General features: G+C 39.8%; 4 protein-coding genes across 24 annotated transcripts in view; 2 read left to right on the forward strand and 2 right to left on the reverse strand.

Moving 5' to 3' along the window:
• Positions 1–39: 39 nt before the first annotated feature.
• On the reverse strand, positions 40–6,919 carry mob1a (MOB kinase activator 1A). Its single transcript, XM_004072358.5, has 6 exons — positions 6,707–6,919; positions 5,726–5,892; positions 5,156–5,249; positions 3,647–3,780; positions 1,742–1,905; positions 40–1,583 (listed from the first exon to the last, which is right to left on the reverse strand). Exons 1-6 carry the CDS (start codon positions 6,718–6,720, stop codon positions 1,506–1,508), a joined length of 651 nt encoding a protein of 216 aa, XP_004072406.1. The 5' UTR covers positions 6,721–6,919; the 3' UTR covers positions 40–1,505.
• Positions 6,920–8,247: 1,328 nt separating this feature from the next.
• On the forward strand, positions 8,248–11,874 carry mthfd2 (methylenetetrahydrofolate dehydrogenase (NADP+ dependent) 2, methenyltetrahydrofolate cyclohydrolase). The gene is made up of 8 exons (XM_004072357.4): positions 8,248–8,457; positions 9,719–9,903; positions 10,149–10,271; positions 10,363–10,515; positions 10,602–10,709; positions 10,802–10,894; positions 10,994–11,119; positions 11,207–11,874. The coding sequence occupies exons 1-8, from the start codon at positions 8,378–8,380 to the stop codon at positions 11,353–11,355; spliced, it is 1,017 nt and encodes a 338-aa protein (XP_004072405.1). The 5' UTR covers positions 8,248–8,377; the 3' UTR covers positions 11,356–11,874.
• A 981-nt stretch (positions 11,875–12,855) lies between these two features.
• Positions 12,856–14,738, forward strand: arl6ip4 (ADP-ribosylation factor-like 6 interacting protein 4). Its single transcript, XM_004072356.5, has 5 exons — positions 12,856–13,124; positions 13,206–13,538; positions 13,916–14,033; positions 14,128–14,197; positions 14,277–14,738. Exons 1-5 carry the CDS (start codon positions 12,968–12,970, stop codon positions 14,331–14,333), a joined length of 735 nt encoding a protein of 244 aa, XP_004072404.1. The 5' UTR covers positions 12,856–12,967; the 3' UTR covers positions 14,334–14,738.
• Positions 14,739–14,963: 225 nt separating this feature from the next.
• LOC101172908 (membrane-associated phosphatidylinositol transfer protein 2) overlaps positions 14,964–24,459 on the reverse strand; it is a 39,891-nt gene continuing 30,395 nt past the window's right edge. For 6 of the 21 annotated variants that reach the window (XM_078953002.1, XM_023958424.2, XM_023958423.2 and 3 more), the window contains 11 exons: positions 23,352–23,504; positions 22,279–22,443; positions 20,348–20,623; positions 19,732–19,880; positions 19,539–19,655; positions 19,290–19,406; positions 19,050–19,198; positions 18,783–18,932; positions 18,516–18,696; positions 18,308–18,436; positions 14,964–18,049 (listed from right to left, as the gene is read on the reverse strand). In XM_078953002.1, coding sequence (XP_078809128.1) covers positions 17,666–18,049; positions 18,308–18,436; positions 18,516–18,696; positions 18,783–18,932; positions 19,050–19,198; positions 19,290–19,406; positions 19,539–19,655; positions 19,732–19,880; positions 20,348–20,623; positions 22,279–22,443; positions 23,352–23,504 — 1,970 coding nt within the window. In that variant the 3' untranslated portion in view covers positions 14,964–17,665. The remainder of the gene's footprint in view (positions 18,050–18,307; positions 18,437–18,515; positions 18,697–18,782; positions 18,933–19,049; positions 19,199–19,289; positions 19,407–19,538; positions 19,656–19,731; positions 19,881–20,347; positions 20,624–22,278; positions 22,444–23,351; positions 23,505–24,459) is intronic. The other 15 variants (XM_078953005.1, XM_078953004.1, XM_023958426.2 and 12 more) reach the window with 4 other exon arrangements.

A 24,459-nucleotide genomic window follows, 5' to 3' on the forward strand; every position in this document is an offset into this window, starting at 1 on the left:
AAACATGACATGAATTTTAAAAGACATGATTCCCCACTGTATTGTCTAATATGTTTTATTGAAATTTTGATTCACCAATAATGTCATGTCGGACAATTTATTGTAAGGCACAGTTCTGTTAAGATAAAACACTGATTATATGTACAGCAAATATTTGAATGTGTTGTAGAAATCCTACAAACTTCAACTCAAAGACAAGACAAATATTGTAAAAACAATGGAAATTTGCTTCCAAGCCCTTTTTCTTGCAAGATTTCAGAGGTAAAGTCACCACTTTACAATTTGATAATAAGATGTAACAGAACATTTAAAACATGCTGTAAAAAGAAATACAGAATAAAAGAAAACTGAGTAAATGACAAACCTTTTGAATATTCTGTAAAAAGAAAGAATACTTGAGATTTTAACTAGTGCCCTAAAAGAAGAAAACGATTTAAACATGTGCTCAAACTGTTAGTTTTGCCGTCCATGTTTAGGTTTAAAAAACACTTTCTCTAAAGAATGCATGATGAAGCCCACGTCTTAGTTCTTTGTGATGCATTTAATCCATTAGCAAAATAATTCTCTGATAAAAGTTTAGGTCCAACTTTTGCAGATCACACTCTGGAAAACATTCGGCAAGAGCATTAGCTGCACAGGGACAAACGTGTGTCTGTACACAATGAATCATCACCGTAGAAATCAAATAAAACGACATTACTGATCATTCTGTTTGCATGATTGTTTCTACCATATCGATCCCCTCTATATCTCCGTCAAAGAGGCATTATAAGCTGCTGATATGAACTAAAAAAAAATGGAAAAAAAAGACAAATGTAACTTTGTATGCTGTCTCATATTTTAGCATTTTTAGAAAATGTGCAAAACAATATTGTGAAGCTAAATCAAAACAGCTACTCCCTGCCTTATTTGTGGCCTTCTTGTTGTTGATGACTCGCTGCATCTCTTTATATTGAATTGTGAAGCGTGGAAATATTACAAGAACCATAAAAGTAGATTTATCTTGTAGGTTTATACACTAAACTCCTGTTCAGATTTCCGCCTACCTTCGTTTTTGTGCTCTTACAAGCTTACTACCTTTTTTGAAAGCCTTCCTGTTGCACTTCCTTGTACGTAAGGAGGACATTTGGTCATTCGTTGTAACTCTATAGTCTCTATAGTTATAATCAATAACTATAAAATGCTTAAACAACTCAAACACTATATTTCAAGTCATGAAAAAGGAAGCAGGGTTTTGCTTTTTAGTCCAATATAAAATTCAGTCCTGTGGAAAAATATGTTGTTTTTTAAACTACACTTTCTTATATAATCTATTACAGCTAAAATTGAAGGAAAGGCTCAAAGACAGCATACAAGAAAGGAATAAAAAATTGGAAGTCAAGCACAGGCGTCCCAGGAAATCTAAAGGAGGAGGCGCAGACTTAAAGAGTTGAGGCTGGAAGTCACAGAGGTAGAAGATCTCAACAGAAAAAGCAGAGAACAACTGTGATTATAACAGGAACTGTCTATCTGTCCTTGGATCCAAGCTTCTCGATCAAGTCTTGCAGAGGAGCAAGCTCCCGTCGGTCGATAAGGTTGAACTCCTGTAAGATACACAATAACTATCAAACTACATACCACCCTTCTCATAGTTTAAAAAATAAGTTCAGTCTTTAATTCGACAACTTCTCTGTTAAAAAATAAAAACAAATTTCTGTCAAGACTGCATCTGAATAATTCCAGCATGCATGCTTTACTTTACCTGGACAAAGAAAATGAAGTGCTTGAAAGAGGTGTTGAGGTGAGCCTCCTCCTGCAGCTGCATCACTGAGTCAAAATGCTGATGGTAAATATGGGCGTAAACCCTGAACAGGCGCTTCAAGATGGTTTTGGCCACGGACATGAAATTCTTGGGAAAAGGAACTCCTAAAAGACGAATGAAGAAACGAGTAAAAGGTTTACAAAATCTACTTGAGCCAAACTTAGGTTTACTGCACATATCTGGTATGAGAACTTCCCGATCAGAAACTCAAGAGCAACAAAATGAAGAAAGTACAGAAAAATAAATGCATGTAGACAGTTGTTTTGTACACACAAAATACACCGTTAAAACCTTTTATTCATAAACAAACTGTAAAAAGGTTTTCAACTTTAGTGCTACAGGGGCAAAAATGACCCTTACTACTTTGATCACAAACTCAGTAAACATCCAGAGCCAAACCTGATTGTTTAATGAATAAAAGAAAGTAGGTGTGTGACTTTACACCAGTTGACGTGAAAACACTTACTTTGAAACTGTTGCAAACCCCCAAACACAATCGAGCTTTAAACATTTTTATTCATTTCATTTGTTTCAATTAAGAACTTGAGTCAAGATAAAGCCAGAAAGGTGCGATTTCTAGGTCCGAATGATAAGGACTCATCCTAAATTCAAAAAGGTCCTCCACCCTGCTGTGTAGTTTATATTGTTAGACAATTTTATGTTGTCAACACACTTCTAGAGATCCATTTAGTGAACTGCTCCACTGAATCTACGTGCTCTTTGCTCAGAACTAAGTGGTCAGAGCAGGATGGGCAGATCCAAACAGCATTGTTATAAAGATGCATCTGCATGCACATCTTTTCCTTCACTCCCTGTGACATAAAGCACCACTGTTTGGAGAATATGTGGTCTGTTACTTGACGCCATTCAGCAATTGGCTATCCTGTGTCCCTTTTGACAGCTTTTGGAGAAACCCAGAGGGATTGCTTTCGTAGATGGATGCTGCAGCCTGAAAAAGTGTGTGGGCACTGGGAGGCAGTCTGTGGCCTACATGCTGTTATATTTAGCAGGGTTTCAGTGAGCAAATTTGGCAGAGAACTTAAAGGAGGTTGGTTGTACAATGGATGCATGAGTCAAGCACAATCTAGACTATCTTAATGCAGACTAAAGCTTTGCTGTTGCAACAACAAGTTTAGTTTCTCAAATTTGATTATTTTTGTTTAACATCTTTTAGAAATCAGACTATATAACTAACTGTGACAATTATGTGAAAAGGAATTTTGGAGCTAATTGGATCTTAACTCACTACCAACATTTACACATGACTGCAGTAAATGGTATTTTTTTTATCTTGTGTAATCAAATTTCGTTGATTGGAACAAAGATCGGCAGAGAATTGAACTGTGTACATGGGCTCAAAAAATCCTTATCCAATTATAACAAACGTTTACATACGCCACACTTTTGATTGGAATAAATAATTTTGACATGCGCAGAACTGTCTAAACTACCTGAAACGGCCATAGAAGAAGAATTAGCGAGTTCTGTTGTAAACAAACAAAGCTGCGGCATAGAGCAAGTGGATTTTCTAAACATGCTTTTATTATTGCTATGATTATTATTAAGTGCCTGTTCGCTTATAATTTTCTAAATAAGTGCTTTATTCTTAGCCGCACTGACATGGAAGAAGGGTTAGGATTAGGCTAATTCGTGCCAACAACATTTAGCTGTGGATACACTTAAAATACATGCGGCCGATGCTGCAATGTGCATCTTGGCTAAACGTGAAAAGGGCTTCCTTATAAATAGAGCATGATTAGATTTGATTTATTTTTCGTCATCTCAGTTTAATATATTTTTTAAAGTAAAACTCATCTCATCAAAACTAAATCTCATCTATCTCACCAATTTTGGAGGGGAAGAGCGTCTCGTCATCCAGCTGATCCTGCACCCAGGTCATCAGGTAGTCAATGTACTTGGGTGCAGAGCATTTGATTGGCTTTTTAATGTTGGTACCATCGGCCCAGTGGTACTCATACCTACAAATAATGACATATAACAGTTAATAACTGCTGACAACACAAAAACTGTATTTATTAGCAGACGAGCTATAAAATCAAGAGGAATAAATGTAAACGTATCCGGAGCGAAACTTTTGATTCTGTTGATATAAAAAGGAAGCAACGAGTCATTTCTTCTCTTGATTAGAAACTGAGCTCAAACTGTCCAAGCAGGAAAAAGGATTGAGGAAGTGTCACAGCCATATTGTTAGTAAAACAGCTTCTACAAGGACCTCGTGAAAAGCTTAATTCCTGTTTCCATGTCTCATGTGACAGTTAGGCAAAAGACTCCTAATAAGATGAAATGTTTCAGTTTAATTAGACTCACTGCTTAAACCAGCAAAAGTTTGGCTTCTTTGATGTGGAGACTTTTCTAATTTTACAGACTGCAAATGTCTCTGAACGAAATGCTGTTAATTGTAAATGTTACACACAAATCAAGCAGTGAATAGAAGCCTTGATAATATTAGTTAACTCTAAAGGTTCTTCTGTAAGTGACTTAGAATCTGCTTTTGTGGGAACTGTCCTGTCATCATTAAAACAGTTACATTTGGACAAAACCGATAAAAAAAAAGCTTCCTGTTTGTGAGACCTTAACATGCTAGAAATAAACACCCTTTCTGTACTTTGCTGCATCAGTGAACACTGTCTCCCAAATTGAGACTTGCTGAGACACACAGTCAATACCACAACACACTCCCTCTGTTACCTTAAGTTATAATGGGAGTCCAAAGAAATTACAGTGTCAGGTCATAAGTCAGCCATGCTGATTACATGTGAAAAATAACTTGTATTTTCACTACAAACTGTGCTGACTTCAAACAAAAAAACAGAACTATCAAAGGTTGTCAAGAAAAATCAGATGTTTCTCCTTTTTGCTGAAGCAATACCTCTGGGGTTTATAATGATTGTTCCAAGTAATCAGACCTTGCTGTGTTTACAGGGACAACAAAGTTCCAGCTTGTTAAAACACAGACATTAATTCTAAGAAAATGTAAAACAGAAAGATTTGAAGACTTTGACTTATTTATTTTTATTTCAGCGTCTTTACAGAGGTCAGTTAATCATCTGCCATTTTTTAGGCTCACCTTCATCTCTTATTTTAACCATTTTCATGTTTTTTTTGAAAACCATCCAAAATCTGGTCTTCTTTTAAGGCCCTTTGCCCAACTTTGGTATTTGTTCACAGGTTCCCTGTCCCTCTGACTTCATGTCAAAAACATCTACCGGTAACATCATCTCATATTTTTCTGTTACTCCCAAAGTAAGCTCAGCATCCTTCTTCCTGCTACCTCCAGCTTTACTTCTTGAACTAAGAGGAAAAAATACAAGGAGTCTAAAATGTCTTGCGTACCTGGGTCCAGCAGACATCACTGAGCAGCTGGTCTCTGTACAGAACTCTGTGATGGTACCATACAGCATGTTGATTTGGTTGAAGAAGTCGACCGCTGGAGAACACAAATATATTCTAATTAAAAATGTTGTTAAACATGGTGCCACAGTCTAGCATTACAATGTTAAAATGTCGACATTCAACTACAGGAACAGACATAGGTTACATCACAGTATGTCTGTGGTCAAGATTTACATTTTCTTGTGCTAAACTGCAGCAGGTGGCTAAGTCCACAACAGGAAGTTGAACAAATGTTAAATATCCTCAGTCTGTTTTGCTGATTTAACATTAGGGAGCTTGATTCTTCTACAATAAACTAGTTTCATTTAAGCCCCACTTTATACATTAAACAACCATTAGCAGATGCTTTTTACAATTGCTGTGTCTTCAAATGTAATCTAGTCTAGAAGTTTGAACGCCTGACCAAATGGCAGACAGTGAGCTACAGCCGTCCCACCCATGAGGATCACCAAAGTTATTTTGAGGGCTTCTATTTTTTGTAATTTTTTTTTAAAGTGTGTGTTCACTCACTGTTGACAGCAATCCATTCATTGAGATCCTCTCCTTCTGGCAGCATCACAGCCTGTCTCAGGTTCCCGCTGCCAAGGGTTGCCTCGGCATGTTTCAGCAACTCATACTGGTGGGAGCCCTCTGGAATATTTTTCTTCGGCTTGAAGGTCTTAGATGAGCGACTGCCACTGCAGACATATAAAAAACAGCAAATTGTGCACAGGAAAGACTGAGCTAAGGTGATGTCAGGGTCCAGCTTGACCTCTGAATTGTGACCTTATATTTATGATACTTGTAAGGATCTTGCATTACTTTATGTGAGCATTTTCTCCAGCTAAACTTTGACACAAAATGTATTGAGTCATGTTTTGTGCAGTTGGAATCACTAACATTGCATGTGTAGTTGCTGTAACATCTGTTTAGCTCATTTTGTCTTAAAAATGCCCATTTTAAACCTTTTTTTCCGTGAGACATACACGTCACTCTCCAATATGTACCATAACCAAGTAAGCGGTTACCCACAAGGTGCAATTTACAGGAAATGTCACTGGTAGCTGTAAACAACCGGAGGAATCTTTTAATCTCTCGATCATGTTAAAAGAGAAAGCTCTCACTCTCAATAAGACAAAAGTGTCCCATAAAAGATATTTAGGATATATCAATTAGTTAGCTAAATGTGTGAGAGCTAACACAGCAAAAAATAAGCAGGCTAACCAAATAAAAGCATACACAAACGAAAGAAAAAAGTTATTAAATAGGCAGTCTGGGGAAGCGGAACAATAAAGCTAACACATATGAACAGACATAGACCTAAAAAGAATCAACTGACAGTAAACCCATTAATGTTAAAATGCATTAATTGAAACTTTTTTGTTGGTGGTGGTGGTGGTGCCCTTTCTTTATCGATGGTAACTTCCCTCAGTGGAAGTTCGTAGAAGTGCAGCTAACGGTAACCGCAAACTGCGGCTGTAACTCAGGAAGCCCCTTTAAAACTTTACTTACAACAAGAAGCTCATCGTAGCGAAGACGCTGGTAACGAAGTACTGTAAAGGTTTGTTCGTGGGTAGTTTGGCTCTCAAAAAAATGTGTTTCAAAAATAACAACGATCACTTGTCAGTACTTCCTGCTAATTGCAATGCTAACACGAACTGCACCCACAGTGGCTCTTCCTCTGTTTCCTGTGACAACCAACCCAAGAAGAAGACGGCGCCCCCTGGTGGTTACATGTCGGAAGTACCTTTAGAATTTACATCCATTCATTCAACACTTTCATTACTAGACTTCAGACTCAAAATATATTTCATATCAGTTTTCCTGCTGCAAAAATTACTTAACATCTAAAAATAAAAACTATTGAAGTGGTTTATTTGTTTAACCATCTGGCACCAGGAACTAAACCCTTAGTAAAAAAGTAATCTGTTTTAGTAGTCCATGCTAAAAGTGAGGCAGTATTCTTGAAGTTTATTTTCATATACCATGAATATATTGTAAACTTAAAATGTTTCAATTTAGCCCGAAGAAGTTTTCAATTAATATACTTCCTATGGTACACTTACATGATCTATAACAGACGCTCCGGAGCCACATGCAGCTCTTCAATGCCTCCTTTGTGGCTATTTAACTTTGAAGAGAATTGCCAACAGTTCGAATCTATAATGGATGGTCATTCATGTTTTGATTTTTTTAACATGTCAAATTATAGAGAAAAATGATGGTTAAGGTTTAATCTGTTGTCAGAGTGGTTTACTATTAGAATCAGCTTGAAGCACATATTCTGATTTGCTGTTCAGAAGCAAAGTTCTTCAAGAACATACATGCATTCACATCTTAAAATGCCCTTTATCCTCATTAATCAGGAAGGAAATTTAATAATAAATATCTAGATTTAAAAAAACAAGTTATACACCTATATAATGAAAGGAAATGCCACATTTTGCTTGGCCTTCTTGGATATTTAATTCAAGCAATTAAATCTAACATGATCTTATTTGACTCAGTGTGTATTTTATTTTGAAAGTAACGTGTCTGCTCTTATCAAAAGTAAAGGAAATTGAAATTGTTTTATATATTTTTTTTAATTCACTGTCATAATTCAATTATTGTAAATATTTATAAGCTACATTTTATGATTAAAAGACCACAGAAACTGCTCTATAGTATACTTGCTATACTTATACTCAAATATACCTCATAAAAAAAGATTCAAGTGTACTAATTTTTGCCGAGGAAAGCGTACCCTTCCAAGAAAAGAAGTGTTTTAGAATGTGACTATAAAAATATTATTAGCAAACTAGTAAATGAATGAGTCTTTACTTGATTTCCACTCTTGTTTTGAATTTTCTGTGTTCAAATACTTATAATCTATTAACAGAAAATTTAATAAAATGCCCAGTACTTTCACATCTCACATCATTTCACATCCGTTCCTGATTAGTTCAGCAACAGATGTGAAATGTAAATAATAAAAGAGCGTTTTTTTCTTCAAACTCCAGTCATATCACATGTCTGCCGGACCCCGATAAGGGTGACGCAGGAAGCAGGTGGGCGTGGCCAGCCTTTTAAAGCGCCTTTCCTCCCGTTCCTCCCTCCCAGACGGTCTCTGTCTCACCGGAGCGTTAGAACATCTCGTAACCTGTGGCTGATATTGTCACTTTCCCTCTAATTTGGTCAGAAATGGCAGCAATCAGGACTCTCAGGAAACTCTGTCAACACGCCCAACACCAAGTCTGTAAATTGCACACGTCCGCTTCGAGGTGAGTCGACCGTCCATCATCCGCTTAGCCGTCGGTTCACGGAACACATTTATGACCTGAGACACACACAACTTTCGATCCGTTTTCAGTTGTTAATGCCATGTGAACGTTCTTAAGTCGTTGTTTTTCTGTAAATATTACTCAAGGATCAAATCATTAATTTTCACCTGTGATTTGTACCGTTTTGTACCAAATATCAGTGGGGAATATTTTTCCTCGGTGCGCCCCCTAGTGTCATGCCGGTAAAATTGCACCCTGGAATCTGGCTGATGAAATAGTGTTGAAGTTTGCAGCCAGGAGCTCGTGAGCAAACAAACTGTTTGAAACTCCACACCGAGGTACGTTTTGCATGTAGGAAATAAAAAAAATGTGTATGCATAGTATTATAGCTGTTCAGATGTGAATAGATTAAAAATAGCCAGTCAAGAGAAGAACAAATCCCGTGCAGGTTTGTATTGAAACCGTGCAGGATGTAATTTGAGCCAGCATGCACGTATTGATCTAATGTTTCACACGTGGTGCAAAAGTTAAAGCTGATGGTTTTTGCACATGATCTGGGTGCAGTACTATCTAATTAACCAATGGTGTCTTGTGCATTAGTTACTCCAAAGTGAAGCACTAAACTAGACCTGTAAAGGTCACACAATTTTTTTAAATGACAACTTTTTGGCTCAACTGAAATTAAAAAATAAAATAAAGCTGCACATGTGCAAAAATACTGCTGAATGACAATAAAAAGTCAGATTTTTTTATACTGTTTTATATAGTGTTTTATTTTAATTTGGATAATCTTGCTGCCCAGAATTCTTGAAATATTTGAGGTACACTTGCCCCATTGCACCAGTCCAAAGGGAGCTTACCCTCATCCATGGGGATTAATTAGTTCTGGCAAAGGAGCGCCCTGTTACATCACTGATGATGGTTCATTACTTTACAGTTATCAGCCATATTTCCTGTTTAGTCTTATATAATGTCAAAAGCATCCTTTAGTTTACTTTGTCTTCCTCATCTCTAGTCATTGTAAGTCTCAGCTGTCAGGCGGGGGGTGTGGGGGGTGTTGAACCCAAGGTCACGAATCAATCGGATGCAGATCTGCTGGCTCTAATTTTAGAGACTTGAAACTGTACCTCTGTTTTGTGGCAGAGGAGTCTAACCAGCTGACCAGTATCTGCAGAACGAATTTGCTATTACTGGCAGTGTTTTTATGTGAATATGTACAACCGTCCTCCTAAATCATGTCAATCCTCATTTGTTGACTCAGACAGGAGGCCGTCATTATCTCAGGGAGGAAGCTGGCCCGTCAGATTCGGGATGAGGCCCGCGCTGACGTGGAAAAATGGGTTTTAGATGGCAACAGAAGGCCCCACCTGAGTGTAATTCTTGTAGGGGACAACCCAGCAAGTCACTCCTACGTTCTCAACAAGACCCGGGCTGCAGCAGAAATTGGTGAGTGGACAAACGGCTAACTAAGAGCTTTTTGAAAGGTTAAGTTGGAAATGATTAAAGTTGAATTCTCCTGTTCTTGTAGTAGCAGCACAAATTGTTATAAAATGATATTCAGTAAGATTCATATAAGATTTCCTGTTTGACTGATGAGATACTTCACCAAATGAACATCTAAGTAGACTTCTCCTGTCTGAGTTCACACTTAATTTTTTTTCTCTCACTTTTTTTTATTCCAATGCCAACAGGAATCTCAAGTGAAACGATCCTCAAGCACACAGACATCAGTGAGGAGGAACTACTGGACTTGATCTACAAACTGAACACAGACCATCGTGTGGACGGCCTGCTGGTCCAGCTACCTCTGCCAGGTGAGTAGAATGTGGAAAACCTCATCTACAGACCGAGCCAAGACTGTGCTGCTCACCCACATAGATTAAATTCTCCTCCTCCTTTTCACAGACCACATCGATGAGCGTATGATCTGCAATGCAGTCGCGCCTGCCAAGGATGTAGACGGTTTCCATGTGGTGAATGTTGGCCGCATGTGCCTGGACCAGACCACCATGCTTCCTGCTACTCCCTGGGGAGTCTGGGAGATAATTCAACGCACGGGTAAATAGGATTGTTGTATTTTCGATATCCTCCAGGAGGTAAAAAAATTTCGGAGCAAAAGTTAACGGTCGATCTTTTATCTTCAGGTATTCCCACATTTGGCAAAAACGTTTTAGTTGCAGGGCGCTCTAAGAACGTGGGCATGCCCATCGCCATGTTGCTGCACACTGACGGCCATCATGAGAGACCTGGAGGTTGATGCTTGTGGTTGTTCTTCACCTTTCTATGCAATCACACAGTAAAGAAGCATGTAGATATAAACACCCCCTCTCCGATTCTGCCACAGGAGACGCCACAGTCACCATAACTCACCGTTACACTCCAAAGGAACAGCTTCGGCAACACGCCCAGATTGCTGACATCATTGTGGCCGCGGCAGGTTTGTTTGCAGAAATGGTGACATCTTGGTCCTTTTTTTTTTTTTTTTTCCTGTTCTGAGGGATCTTAGTCTTATTTATTTGTGTCTATTGACCTGCAGGCGTTCCCAACCTGATCACAGCAGACATGGTCAAAGAAGGCGCAGCTGTCATCGACGTGGGAATAAATCGCGTGAAAGACCCAGTTACAGGAAAGGATAGGCTGGTCGGAGATGTGGACTTTGAAGGTGCAGTGAGGCGGCAGAATCTCTGAATTACCTACTTGGACTTATTTTTATGTTCTGTCAGTAACAAACTTTTTCGCACACTTTCAGGTGTGAGGAAAAAGGCGGGATACATCACCCCGGTTCCCGGAGGCGTCGGACCCATGACTGTAGCCATGCTAATGAAGAACACCATCAAAGCTGCCAAGAGCGTCCTGCAGTATCCCCCAGAGAGAGTCCGCATGGCTGCTGCATCCTAAATTTAAAGCAAAAAAAGTGCTTGAGCTACAGTGACACATTCCAACCCCTGCCCCCTCCCACACCAAACTCCTTACATTTTTAGCTTGGGGCAACCTGACAGGCTCCCGTTGCACACGGACTGGAACCATGACAGCTTTCAGAAATCTTTTCAAGCATCAAGTCCAGCCATAATTAGCCTGTTACATGCAGACGCATGCTTTTTGTAACAGTATTTATCACTCCAAATGTACTTCTGCTGTAAAGACATTGAGATGTTAACAAATCTTGGGTGAGATTGTTTCTGTTTATTTCAACAAAGACGCAGTATTTTAAACTTGAATGACTACACTAGAGACTTTATTTAGCTAAGCTGGCAAGCCGTTTTAAGCAGAGTTACAGACTCATTTGCTGCTCTTTCAGTTAGTTTAGCCTTGTGCTACAGATAAGGGCTAACAACATCAGGAATACAGATGATATGAGCTTTAAAGATTCACAATTGCCTTTGTTGAACTTTGAAATAAACAGTACATTTATCGTCATTGTTTGGGTCTTTTGTTTGTTTTTGCAAAAGCAATTATAAATTAATAAAAACCTAGCCATATATATTAATACTTGCTACTTATATTTGGCCAAAGGAATCCACATTTTGATTTTATCACTATGCTTGTGTTAAACTTTAAAGCATCTTTATGATTTGAAGCCAAGAAAAATTGTTTCATCAGATTTGATGCAAAATTTGATTCTGAATTTGAAATGTTGCACAAATTGAATGGAATGTGGTTAGAACTAATAAGCTACATCCTTGCGGTCCTTTCAGCTGCATGACATCAAAATATTTCAATTTGCCTTGGACCTTAAGGTAACAGCACATCAACAACTGAACAGAAACACGAGGACTATACAAAGAGGATGGGCTTTTGTAGTGAAAATGGCAAGTTAAGCACACAGAGGGGGGGGGTTGCTGGAGCCTATCCCACCCACTGTTGGGTGGATGTGTGGTACACCCTGAACACTAAAGCTACACCAATCCATTGAACACAGACAAGCACACGGTCATACTAATGTCACCAGGTGACCTTTGATGTACCTTTTTAAATTGGAGGAAGGCCGAAGTGCCTGGAGAAAATCCACACAGGCACGAGAACATGTTAACTCCACACAGAAAAATCACAGCCAGGAATCAAACCAGGGTCTTCTGAGGGGAGAATGCTTACCACTACATCACCATGCAGGCGATAGAGATACCAAAACATAAATTGCAATTTTGGATGCCAAAAAGGTTAAGACTACAATAAACCAAATCCAACTGTCTACAGTGCCAAGAGTTGGATTAATTCACACTAGATTTGGTCTTGTGACTTCAATTTGGGAGGTGTGGGATAAAATAAATAAAAACAAAACTAACAATATTTTTTATTTACACAATTAATTAAAAAAAAAGTTAATTTGTAAGCACATAAACTGCTCCCAGCGTTTGTCTATTTACGTTGGTGTTTTAAAACAGGAACTAGGAACCATCGATTAGCTCGTTTGCCGACGGAAGGTAAACAGAGACGAACAGGTTTCTTGTAAACAGGCGGACAGTCTCTAAACCGCCGTAGTCCAAACCTGTCAAGAACTGTTGTCTTAGGAATGGGTCGGAGCAGGTCACCCAGCAAAGATGTCAGAGAGAAGAAACAGATGAAGAAGAAACGGAGAAAATCTTCCTCCTCTTCTTCATCGACATCTTCTTCTTCCAGCAGGAGCCGGAGCAGGTCGTCTAAGAAAAAAACTCACAAGAAGAAGCAAGGTTGGAATAGTTTTTACACGTATATGTGGCTGTCACTATTACGAAAAAAATAAAATATTTGTTTCTGCGTGTTTAACCCAGATTTAAACACTAAAAGGAAAAAGCGCAGGACTCGCTCATCCTCTTCATCCTCCACATCTTCCTCCTCGTCATCCACCTCCTCCTCCTCATCGTCGAGTGATGAGAGGTCAAGGAAGAAAAAGATGAAAGCGAAGAAAAAGAAACTGATGAAGAAAAAGGCGGAACTTAAAAAGCAGAAGAAAATGGAAAAGAAGCAAAAGAAGATCAAGAAGAGGGAGAAGAAGATGAAGAAAGAGCTGGAGGTCGGAACCGTGCAGATCCCAGCAGAAAACCAGCCTCCATCCTACCTGGAGGTTTGGCAGAACGATGAAGAGGCAGTGGAGCTCGGGCCTGGTGAGACCAACACAAAGGAACAGCATAAAACTAAACTAAACAAAAAGAAATGTGAATAGACAGGAAGGAAACACTACATCACCAAAATTAGAGGGTTCAGGTATTTTTGAATACTCACTGTTGAATAAAGTGCTAATAATTTTCTTTTTGTTCAAAAAAATAATCGTGTTTTCACGCAATCAAACAAACCTCAGATCAACTCAAATTATGTTTTTATTACTTCTTATTTTTTCACACAAACGTTATTGTAACAAAAATGAGATTTTCTTTTTATAAGGGTTAAGCACACACAGTCGATACCAACTCTTTTCCCTGGAACTGTATTCAGAGCTCAGGATCCAGATTGACAGAGCTCCTCTATGTGTTATGTTCTCTAGTAATGACTGATGAGCAGAAGGCCAGGCTTTCCACGAAGAGGCCTCTCACCAAAGAGGAGTATGAAGCCCGGCAGAGTGTCATCCGCAGGGTGGTGGACCCGGAAACAGGAAGGACCAGGTATGACTAAAAAATAAATGAATAAAGAGCTGCATGTCACCCAGAAAAACCAGATTGGTGATCCCAGATTTAAGACCCCTTTCTTTTTGTTTAGATTGGTGAGAGGAGAGGGAGAAATCATTGAGGAGATAGTCAGCAAGGAGAAACACAAGGAGATCAACAAGGTAAACCTGAAACTGTCGCTTTATTTGATGTAGGTTTTGCTGCTTTAAAGCTGCCTGTACATTTCCATTTACTTCACAGCAATCTACGAAGGGAGATGGGAACGCCTTTCAGAGAAAACTGGGAATCATGGGATAGAAAGCTAAAGCACACTTGATTAAAGTGAAATGAGTATTAAAAATCGTTTAACCGGACATCTGAGAGTGTCAGAATATTTACAGAAAAAAGCAGTTAGTTCACATTTTATACAAAAAGAATTGTCTGTGGTTAATCTCTGGGGAAAAAAGATAAACTCACAATAACCACAGTCTTTTTATTTCTGCAGATCAGAAAATAAAAAGATTTTGATGTGCTGTGTTGATATCAAATGATGCCCAAAGAAAACAGCAACTGGACCTGATGTCTCAAATAATAACTTCTATTACTTTGGATGAAATTTGCAAAATGCTTTTGTATTTTTAGAAAAATTGAATGTCCCCAAACGATGGTTAAATATATTTTATTTTCAGAAACTTTTCTTTTCAATAAAATGATTTCTCTGTACTTTGTCTGCACAACAACAAACTGTACTCGGAATTACACTGTTTTTAATTTTTAACTTCCAAATTCAGTCATGGTTTTGTGAACTTGTGTCAGAAAAGTGAAGTTTGTTTTAACCCACTTTACTTGAATATTTCCCTGTCTTTGAAGTAGTAGTATAGTTTATAGTAAGTTGCATAAGACTTTTTAGGACAATTAGCTTTTTTAGTAAAAAATAATGAATCACAATTTTTCATATCTTTATATTTTCTTTATACACTGTACATAAATCACATGAGTATGGATCAAATGAAATGATCCAAACTCTACAAGTTCCACATCCTGTACATGTATGACTTTTCAAGCAGGACTCACCAATTTATATACAGTTTACAAGCAAACTGTTGAAGAAACAGCTGTCGTTGCATCAACCCTCGGAACAGAGCTTGAGACAGCAACCCGTTGCCTACTATTAGGAAAATATGTCAGATCAAAAGAAACCAGAGTCTTTTAGGAAAATATGGCCTCATCATTTATCCACAAAGTCCACACGAACAGTCTGTCCTTCCCTAAGAAGAGCGTCCATTTTAGGCCTTGCCAGATAATGGTCAGCATAAGGCAGGAAAGGGACATTTAAGGCCTCTGGTAAAGTTAGTCCAAAGCAGATTGTCTGCCCAGAGGTATCCAAACTTCACCAAGCTTTGCAGCATTTCAGCTTTACATTCTCTAGATTCCCATCAGGAAATATGGTTTAACAGTTATGCTTTGTTTTTGTTTTTCAGGTCAGGGCTACCCGTTTTTTTTGTTTGAATGCATAACCAGCCGTTTTTATTTTAACTAGCAGCTTTCCAAAGTCTCTGGGTTTCATGCTAACATTTAGACGGGTCCAAATGCTGAGGGGGTCTTGGTTAGCATGGTTTGCAGAATCCATTTAAAGAGGCTGTAGGGAGATGTTAAAGCATAACAATGTAATTCCTCACCGATGCACACGTTGGACTAAAAAAGTAATACATTTTAGCCTCAAATATGCAACTTTTCACAAGTTTGGTAGAATTTTTCTATGTGTGAACTGCTCACCTAAATGTGACATTCCACAGGCCAGTGTTATGTTCTTTTTTTTGAGGAGTATAAGAGCAACACCCTCTGCAGTTTGACTTTTGGAGAATATAAGCCGGCTCTTCTGATTGTCAGTTCACCGTGATGTTTTTTTTTAAACGGCTGGTTTTATCTGGCGAATATTGCACAATTCCCTTTTGTGTTTGAGCCCATTTTGGTCCACTACAGTCAACTCTGCGCCAGTCTGTTAAAGGGACACATCCTCACCATCACCTGAAAAACAGTCTCTGTGTTTTCACCCATTTCCTTGAAATAAACAGCTGCTAGCATAAGGCAGGTCTCAGCTCGTATTCCTAATTTCAACAAAATATCGTACAGGATTTACAGTTTGCACATTTTTCTCCTCTAAAGGTGTAGCAGAGCAAAAAAAACCAAAACCTAGAAATTAGATTATCTCTAAGAGAACATTCAATGCCTCATTTACAGTTCAGGGATAATCAGAAAGAAGCCAAACCCCAAATTTCCAAAAATACCTAGTAATAAGAAACATACATTAATATGACATAAGAAGTTGATACAATGATATTAATTTGCCAGAATAATACAAATACAATACTGTTCCATGAAAAACTTTGCATTTTGGCGGCTGCAACTTGAATTGGAAGGAAAAATAAGTACACCACATAGCAAAAAGTAATCTTAAAACACATTTTGTTCACAAAATCAATGTTTAAAAATAGCTCAAACCTTAAATAGCAATATTCACTTATCAGTAAAACATGTCCTGAATGATCTGCTGTTCACCTCCAGAGTAAATAAGACACTTTAAACTGGTTTTCAGCAAACTAGATACCAGATCTGCACTGTAATGGAACGATTATGTACAAGACTTTTGGTGGCATCGTACCCAATTCAATTTTCACACACGTCTCTCTGCTCACATATTCTGGGCTGTTTTGCTCTGGCACGTTCAGTGTGCAGAGGTAGCAGTTTTCTCCACAGCTGCGTCACACGGAGGACGATCAATGCTATAAAATACAAAGAGCAGTTCCAGCTGCATCCGTGCTTAAAGGGGGATTTAGCTATTTGCTTCCCACGACGCTCCAATAAGTCTTTGTGTCTGACAGGAAGGAAAAGAAATAGACAAAGCTGGAACCTAAACACTTTGACCTTTACAGTTTGTAAATTCTAAATAACTAATCAGATTATGTCTGTTTGGCCTATAAATAACTGAATCAGTTGTTTTTATTTCTGAAAATACACTGCAGTGCTTTTAAGATTTATTTTGGCATCAAGTTCTAAAAAAAATGAAATGCAGTGTCCACAGTCACTGCCTTTGCTCTGAGGGCAGATCATACCAGATGATCACGTTAAAAAAAAAACCTTAAAAGGTACTACACACGATGTTTACGTCTGTCGCCGCTGTTGTGCTTGCATTGGCCGTGTTTGCTGCAGTGGAGTGTCATTGTGTGAATGTTCCTGATACAAGCCGTGTGTAACAACTTCTTCTTGTTTGCTGAGGAGAAAAGAAATGCTTTACATGTAACAATCCCCAGCTTAAAAGCTTGTTAGAGGAAGAGAACTGACCTTTTATTTAATGGTGATAAATATTCATGAGAAAAAAACAGTCTCAATCTCTACATTATTAGCTTAATGTGGATATTTGTTTGTCAGACTTCAGGGTTGACAAATCCGACGGGGTCTTTAAATATTTATGGTGAATATGTATGTTTTCTAGTGGTGGGGGGGGGTAGTAGCACCAGACATCTTTGTGCTATATACCCTTCCAGTGCCAACCAGCAGTTTTTCAGTCTTTTCAGTCACTTTAGTCTATTTTTGGCGCGCTGCATCTTTAAAGCCACATTAGCAAGTCCTCTCCTGTCGTCTCGGACTTCTCACTTTGGGCTGAACAAGCCCGGGTCCAGCTTGGTGCTGCTGCTGCGGCCCCAACAGCTGGCTGTGATGCTCATGCTGCGCTGAGTAGCTCCCTGGGTGTGGCTGTGAGTGCGCTCCAGACGCTCCCGTTCCAGCCGCTCGCTGTCCGATTGGCTCTGTGTGCGCTCGGGTCTGTTGTGGATGTTGCCGGTCGGGGAGCTGGGGGCTGGTTGTGAAGATATCGTGCGCAACAAGTGGTTCCTCTTCCTCAGGAAGTCACTGTTTGCACCTAAACCGAAGCTGCCTTTCCGTAGGACCATGCGCGCGCTGCTGGACTTGGCCGGCCGAGAACGGTGGCTGTACTCTAGCTGCGACAAATGAGCTGCATACCCCTCTGTGATGAACTGGAGGGACAAAGAGGAAACATGTAGAGGAATAAGGAAATGCATAATTACTTCTACAGGACAACTGATACAAGTCAATTTTAAACTCGAAGATCTTTTAATATGGGAAAGTTATGACTTTAGAGATCATTAATACGGTATTTATTAATGTTGCCTTTCTATGCAAAAGACCAAAGCTACAACCAACTGAAATTTAAAAACAACAGAGCAGCGGTGACACAACAGATCAGCATTCTTGAAGCATCTGATTGTTGCTACCTGACACTGGTGCTGCATCTTCTTAGTTGGTCTGCCGACAATATAGATCTGGGAGGGCAGGAGGCCAATGGAGGTGTAGACAGAGATGTCTTTGCTGGATCCATAGCCAACGTAAATCTTCATTTGAGCCTGAAATCAGTCAAAAGACACTTTAAGAAACACAAAGACACGCATTCATACAGAAAAGCTCCACACTCTTCTTACTGACCTCTGTCAGAGATTTGAGGAAGTTGGCCTTGTGTCTGAGCGGGTCGTGGACTAGGCCGTCACAAAAAGAGACGATTCCATGCGGGAAGTTGTGTTGAGAAAGCCATGCCACGACTCGCTGCTTCTGCATATCTGGACGGCCAGTAACATAAATGATCAAGTAACCCAAATCCTGCCAGTACCTGAAGTAAAAGAATCACGAAAGAGAATCTGTGAGAATACCAATCAATAGTTTGAACTCAAGAAAACAGAAGAAGCAGCTAAATACCTGACGACGTCCACAGCTCCTGCTCGCACTTTGGGATCACTGCCCATAATGGACACACTGGCAGCAAATGAGCCATCAATGCTAAATGCCACAAACTCTGTGCCACGGGGAATAACAGTCAGGTAGCTGTCAGCAAACGTGTGGTCGCCTCTGATGAACCAAAGGAGAAATGAAGGTGAGTAAGAAAGAAACAAAAATCCTGAAAACATTTAAACAAAACAGAAAACTAAATCAGGACACACTCTTATTTTTATCCTATAACGTTACCTAACAACCATTTTAATCGGATAGACTCCGATGCCCAGACGCTTGTCCTCTGGGATGACAAAAGACACCCGACCACTGTTGTTGGTCACCTCCGTACAGAAGTACACCCATTCCCCAGAGGGGGGCTGAGTCATGATGTGGAGGTCAACCTGAGTACAAATAAAAACTTTCTCAAAAATGTGCGCAAACATAAATAAAACGGAGGTGTTCCCAACTTCTGGCTGTGTTCAGAGTGTTTACCTTTTCCCCGGCTAAAGTTACCATGTCCAGAGGGCCGTACATGAAGCGGCCAGTCACGATCTGTTGGCTGTCTTCTGTAAACACGGCGTCGTTCACACGGTGGTTGGCGGTCACATTCTGGAGAAAAAGATCAAGAAGCATTAGGGGAAAAAAGGAAAACAAGTAAAATTCACAAACAGGAAGTATTCCAGGAGTGCATAAGATTAAAAAATCCAAAGGAACAGAATTTGGTTGCGATTTTACACCCACCCTGATCTTGACATGAGTCCTCTTGCGTAGCCACTTCTCTCGAGGTTTAGATGGAGTAAATTCAGACACTTCCTTTCCATCAAGCTCCAGAATGCTGGAGTTTTCATGCCTCATAACCTGAAGGTCAAAAATTTGAAGGAGTCAACCCAGAAGTCTTAGTCTGCAATCCTTTTGTACAGCCGGGCAGACTCACCTGTCTCAGGAGAAAAGACACAACATCTGTGGATTCCCAGTACGAAGCGTGGAAAAGGTGAGGCAATGCTACTGTGGGAAACGCAGTCAGAGCATCGGGGCAGTAAAGGGCAAAGTCCAGCCTTTTTGTGCCCCACCAACGTCCTGCAACTGTAGTGGAGAACGACGCAAAGATTTATGCAAAATTAAACCATGAAGGTACATGAGAAGCAATCAAACAAAAGATGCAACACCCCCAAAGCTGGAGAAAAATGGCTGATTTTTTCGTTTTTTAAACCACAACGGTCACCATATCCAGCAGTTCTTCAGCTGCAGAAGAGAAGTTTGTGATTGTTATCAGAAAAATCAAAGCGTGTACATAAACCAAAAATTAGCCAGAGCCAAAGTGTGATTATTTGGGCAGATAAAGTAGTTGGTTCATGTTAGTGAGTGGATGGAGGAAAGGAGGCAAACCACAGATCTGAACAGTCCCACATCTCAGTGAAAATAAAACAATTCATCACAAATCAGAGGAAAAGAAAAAGAGGCTTTCCAGAACTGTGCTTTTGGATGGTGCAGAGCAGCAAACAGAGAAGATTTAAAGCCTGCTTGTAATCTCCTCTCCTTCAGAAAAATACCTTCATCGACTTGGGAGTCCAGAGATACAAGGTCACACATAGCACAGTCCAGCCCCACTGACAGGTAGCTCTCATAGTGGGACGATTGACTCAGACTGTCAAAAGAGTTTGCCTCAGCATCCAGCTCTAGTTCTGCATCAGAAGATCCCACAGCCCGGTCAACCTCTGCTTTTTTACAGGACTTTGGAGGACTCCTCATGGAGAATTTGTTTTGGGGTATGGCGAGGAAAGACAAGAAACTGAAGGTTTTTGATTGTTTATTCTGGTCTGGTTTTGCTACGAGGAAAGGAGGGGGAAGAAAAAAGAGACAACCATAAAAAGACTTGTAAGCATATTTGTATGAAACACGTTCAACAGCATGTGGGATGATGCTGAGGTGAAACCAGCTGCAGAGAGATTCAAAAAGAACTGTTAGCAAGGAGGCAGAAGAATCATTAGTCAAGATAACTGTACTGCTGGAAAGCTTTAATGTTTTGGTGCTGCAGAAGAAGAAGAAACCCCTCCTAAAGGGCCGTGCTCACATCAGTAATGTGAGGCACAGATGTTCTGGTAAAAAAACAAAAGTGAAAGTGAAGGAAGAGGAGGGTCCTTTGTGGACAAACAAAGGAAACTGAGATGGATCATCTCAGCAAACACTTCAACACAGAGTGAACGATGCCGAAATGGCTTCAGGTAAGAGGCATGCATACGATAAATGCAGCACTCAGTCATTGCATTTACATTTAGATGGTGGGTAAGAGTAAGACAGACACTGGAAAGTGATGCTAAAGCTAGTTCTATCGCAAACGTCTAATCTTTTCTGCAAGAGATTTCCTAAAGAACATTTCTAAAAATCTGAAAAAGCAATGAATTCTTATTCAAATACTAAAGGTGCTGACTGACAGGACTGTTTTTAGGTGATAGTCAGAGCAAAGTTGGTTTAAAGCGGTGTTATAGGAAAGTGTTTTTCAACCGGTGTGCCGCGGCACACTAGTGTGCCGTGAGAGATGGTCAGGTGTGCCGTGGGAAATTGCCCTCATTAACTGATTTAAAAACATTTACCATTTCCAGGATATCAGCTCTGTGTTCATCCAAACAGGCCCTGATAAAACACTGAGTAGTTATGAATATGAAAGATCGTAAAATACTTTTTTCTTTGTGTCTATTTGATTCTATTGAAGACATTTTGATAAGAATGACGGTACCGCAATTTAGACACAGCATCAGCTGTTTTCGGAAAAGTCCCGCCCCTTTAACTGTCTCCACCAATCATTCTTGGAGGCTTAAACACACGTCATCAGTCTGACCAATCAGAAGTGGTTAAAGTCTTCACTTCCTTGTTCTGATTCTGCTCATAAAGTCGCTCACTTCCAACAAAAATACCAGCTAAAGCTGGTCTTTAGCGATATAGCTTTCCGCGGGATCCGGTATCAGACCGTGGAAAAAGTGAACAAAACAATGAAGCTCAAAGACGCTAGTCTGTCTGGCGTTCGGCGGCTGTTTGCACTACATCTCCCATGATGCATTGGGTTAAAGTAACAGTGTCTCAGCGCACAATGAGTCTTCCTTGTTAAACGTCTTGAAACCACAACGAACACAACAGTTTTTAAATCTTCTAACTTAACTTTTATTACAGAAAAAACAGCTGCAGCTTCCAGCTTTTTCTGCCACAATTATCACAAAAATGCATGTGAGATTGCGCAGGGGCTGTAGATCAATACAGACCATGAGTTTCTCCTTTTCTTAATTTTTGGATGCTGGTGTGCCGCGGGATTTTTGTCAAGGTTAAAGTGTGCCGTGGCTCAAAAAAGGTTGAAAAACACTGTTATAAGAGATGAATAAAGAGAAAACTGACAGGAGAAGAGGTAGCAGAGTGAAGTCGAGCTGCGTTTGTCTGAGTGGAAGAAAGAGAAAGAGAGGATGAGAGACTGGTTGGACTTCAGAGCACTTACTGTTGGCTATGTTGGTGGCAGTGTAACTGTCTGCCATTCCTGAGACCTGGCTGGCAATGCTGACCTCACTGGCCCTCCGCTGGCCCCGGGAGAGGGGGCCTGTTACAGGGGATGAGGGGTACGAACTGTCCATGAAGACACCACCATGAGACTGAACAACATCCGCTATTAAGTCCAAACAAGGAGATCCCGTTAGACAAGAGACACAGGTAAAGGGAACTCACAGTGATGGGGAGGGAGGGAGGGAGGGAGGGTGGGTGGGAGGTTGGCAAGACAGGCACCATGGTTTCAGAGGACAAGTGAAACCACGGAGAGGCCGCATGCTGGCCAAGGTCACATGACTTCAACCACTGACATATAAATACACACAACACTGATGTGAAAACGGGTATGTCCACCTAAAGTATGAGCTGTCCAAGTTGAGTTGGATGAAATATTTTTTTAATCATCCTTTGTCTTTGTGAGTAGACAACGTTTTAGGAACATCCTATGACCTCTGTCCACGATAACAGATAAAAACCATAAATCACCGTGTGTCCAGGATGTACACAGAGCTCCATGTCCACTGTGCAAAGGAACCAGCTCAAACAGAGATGTCAAAACCACTCTCTGCAATGTTGCCGAAAGCTGAGATACGCTTTGCCGCCATCAACAATCAAAAACCACGATGGAGGGATCAAACCCACACAGTGTCTTCCAAACCACCACACAAACACAACAAAGATGACACATGAAAATCTACTACCACAACAAGTGCCTGTCAGATTTTTTTTGAGTGTTTCCATGGCATTGAGACATACTTTTTGATTAGTTTTTGGGTCAAATCTTTAAAAAAAAAAATCAGATTTTAACTGAATAAAATAACTTTTTTGTCCAGAAAAAGTCTATGATAGTCTCCTGGAACAAATTTAAATAAGTGTGACTGATTTCTTTTACCAGCTGCGATGGTAATACTCATCCACAGCACGCAGGGGGGGAAAAAATCTGAGCATCTTGAATGTAACAAGGAGGTAAAGATGAGGGGATCACAGTACATGAGGGTAACATGGAGGTGAATGGGAGAGGCTACACACACTCCATAAAGGCGGGTGTGGCTTTGAGGCAGCCCTCTTGCCAGTTTAGCACGGGCACAGGAATGCAGGTCTCACTGATGGTCTCCTGACAGCGAAAGGACAAGGGGGGCCCGCTGTCAAGCAGCAGCTGTGCGTTGCTCTGGACTGTCTCCACTACAGAGGGAGGTGGAGGGGCAGGAAAGACAGAGGCAGGGGTGGTTTTAAAGGTAGGGGGGCCAGGTATGCAGATATGGGGGCAGGAGGCCGAGGAAGGAAAGAAGACAAGGAAGACACAAGAACATGAAGTGAACATAGAACAAGAAAAAAGCCAAGTCCTTAGTGGACCCACTTCTTTTGGACCACAACTGCTCATTGACACATTATTTATTCTCATATCACAATGTTTTATGTTAAAAATGGTTCACAATCTACTAGTTTTATTAATTTGTATTATGTTGCTTTAAAAATAATATTTTTTATGTCTATAAATGTTAATTAGTCTCATAAAAAGTAGCTAAATTTCTTCAGTTACAGCTCACTGAACCACTTTGGGTGCAGAAACCCGGCATAATGAAACATTTGTTAGCCTGAACATATGGCTGTTTACTCCATTCGGACCTGAGGGCTTCTTCAAAGACAATGCTAAACTCTCACTTAACTGGAAAACAAGGCTGTCCACTAGAACCCTTTACTTCTCAGCTTCAGCAAAAAATACTCTTAAATTAGATGCTCTTTTTAGAGTTGATTTGCATAAAGTAACTTTTTTTTATAGGTATAAATACTTGTCACATCTGTCTGTATAGGGTTATAATTCATTGTTCTTAATTTTACTTTAACCAAAAAAAAATAATAATAAAAAGTTACCCTTTTAAAAAATATATCAGTTCAGCAGCCATATTTATTTAGCTATATTCAAATATTTGCATTCACAGAATAGTTTAAAGTTACTCTCTGAACATGAATTGGTCCAAATAGAAACACCCAGCAGGACTATGACCACATTTAGATGAAATAAACTGCTTCACAGAAGATGAAACAGTAGAAAAATGTTTCATTTTTCTTTGGGAGTCAGTGAAACCAGCGTCCCAGCAGGGCACGCGTTGCACGGATCAATGGTAGACAGGACAGT

The sequence above is a fragment of the Oryzias latipes genome, chromosome 9, assembly GCF_053564925.1.
Source record: "Oryzias latipes strain Hd-rR chromosome 9, Olatipes_Hd-rR_3.1".
NCBI classification, from domain to species: domain Eukaryota; kingdom Metazoa; phylum Chordata; class Actinopteri; order Beloniformes; family Adrianichthyidae; genus Oryzias; species Oryzias latipes.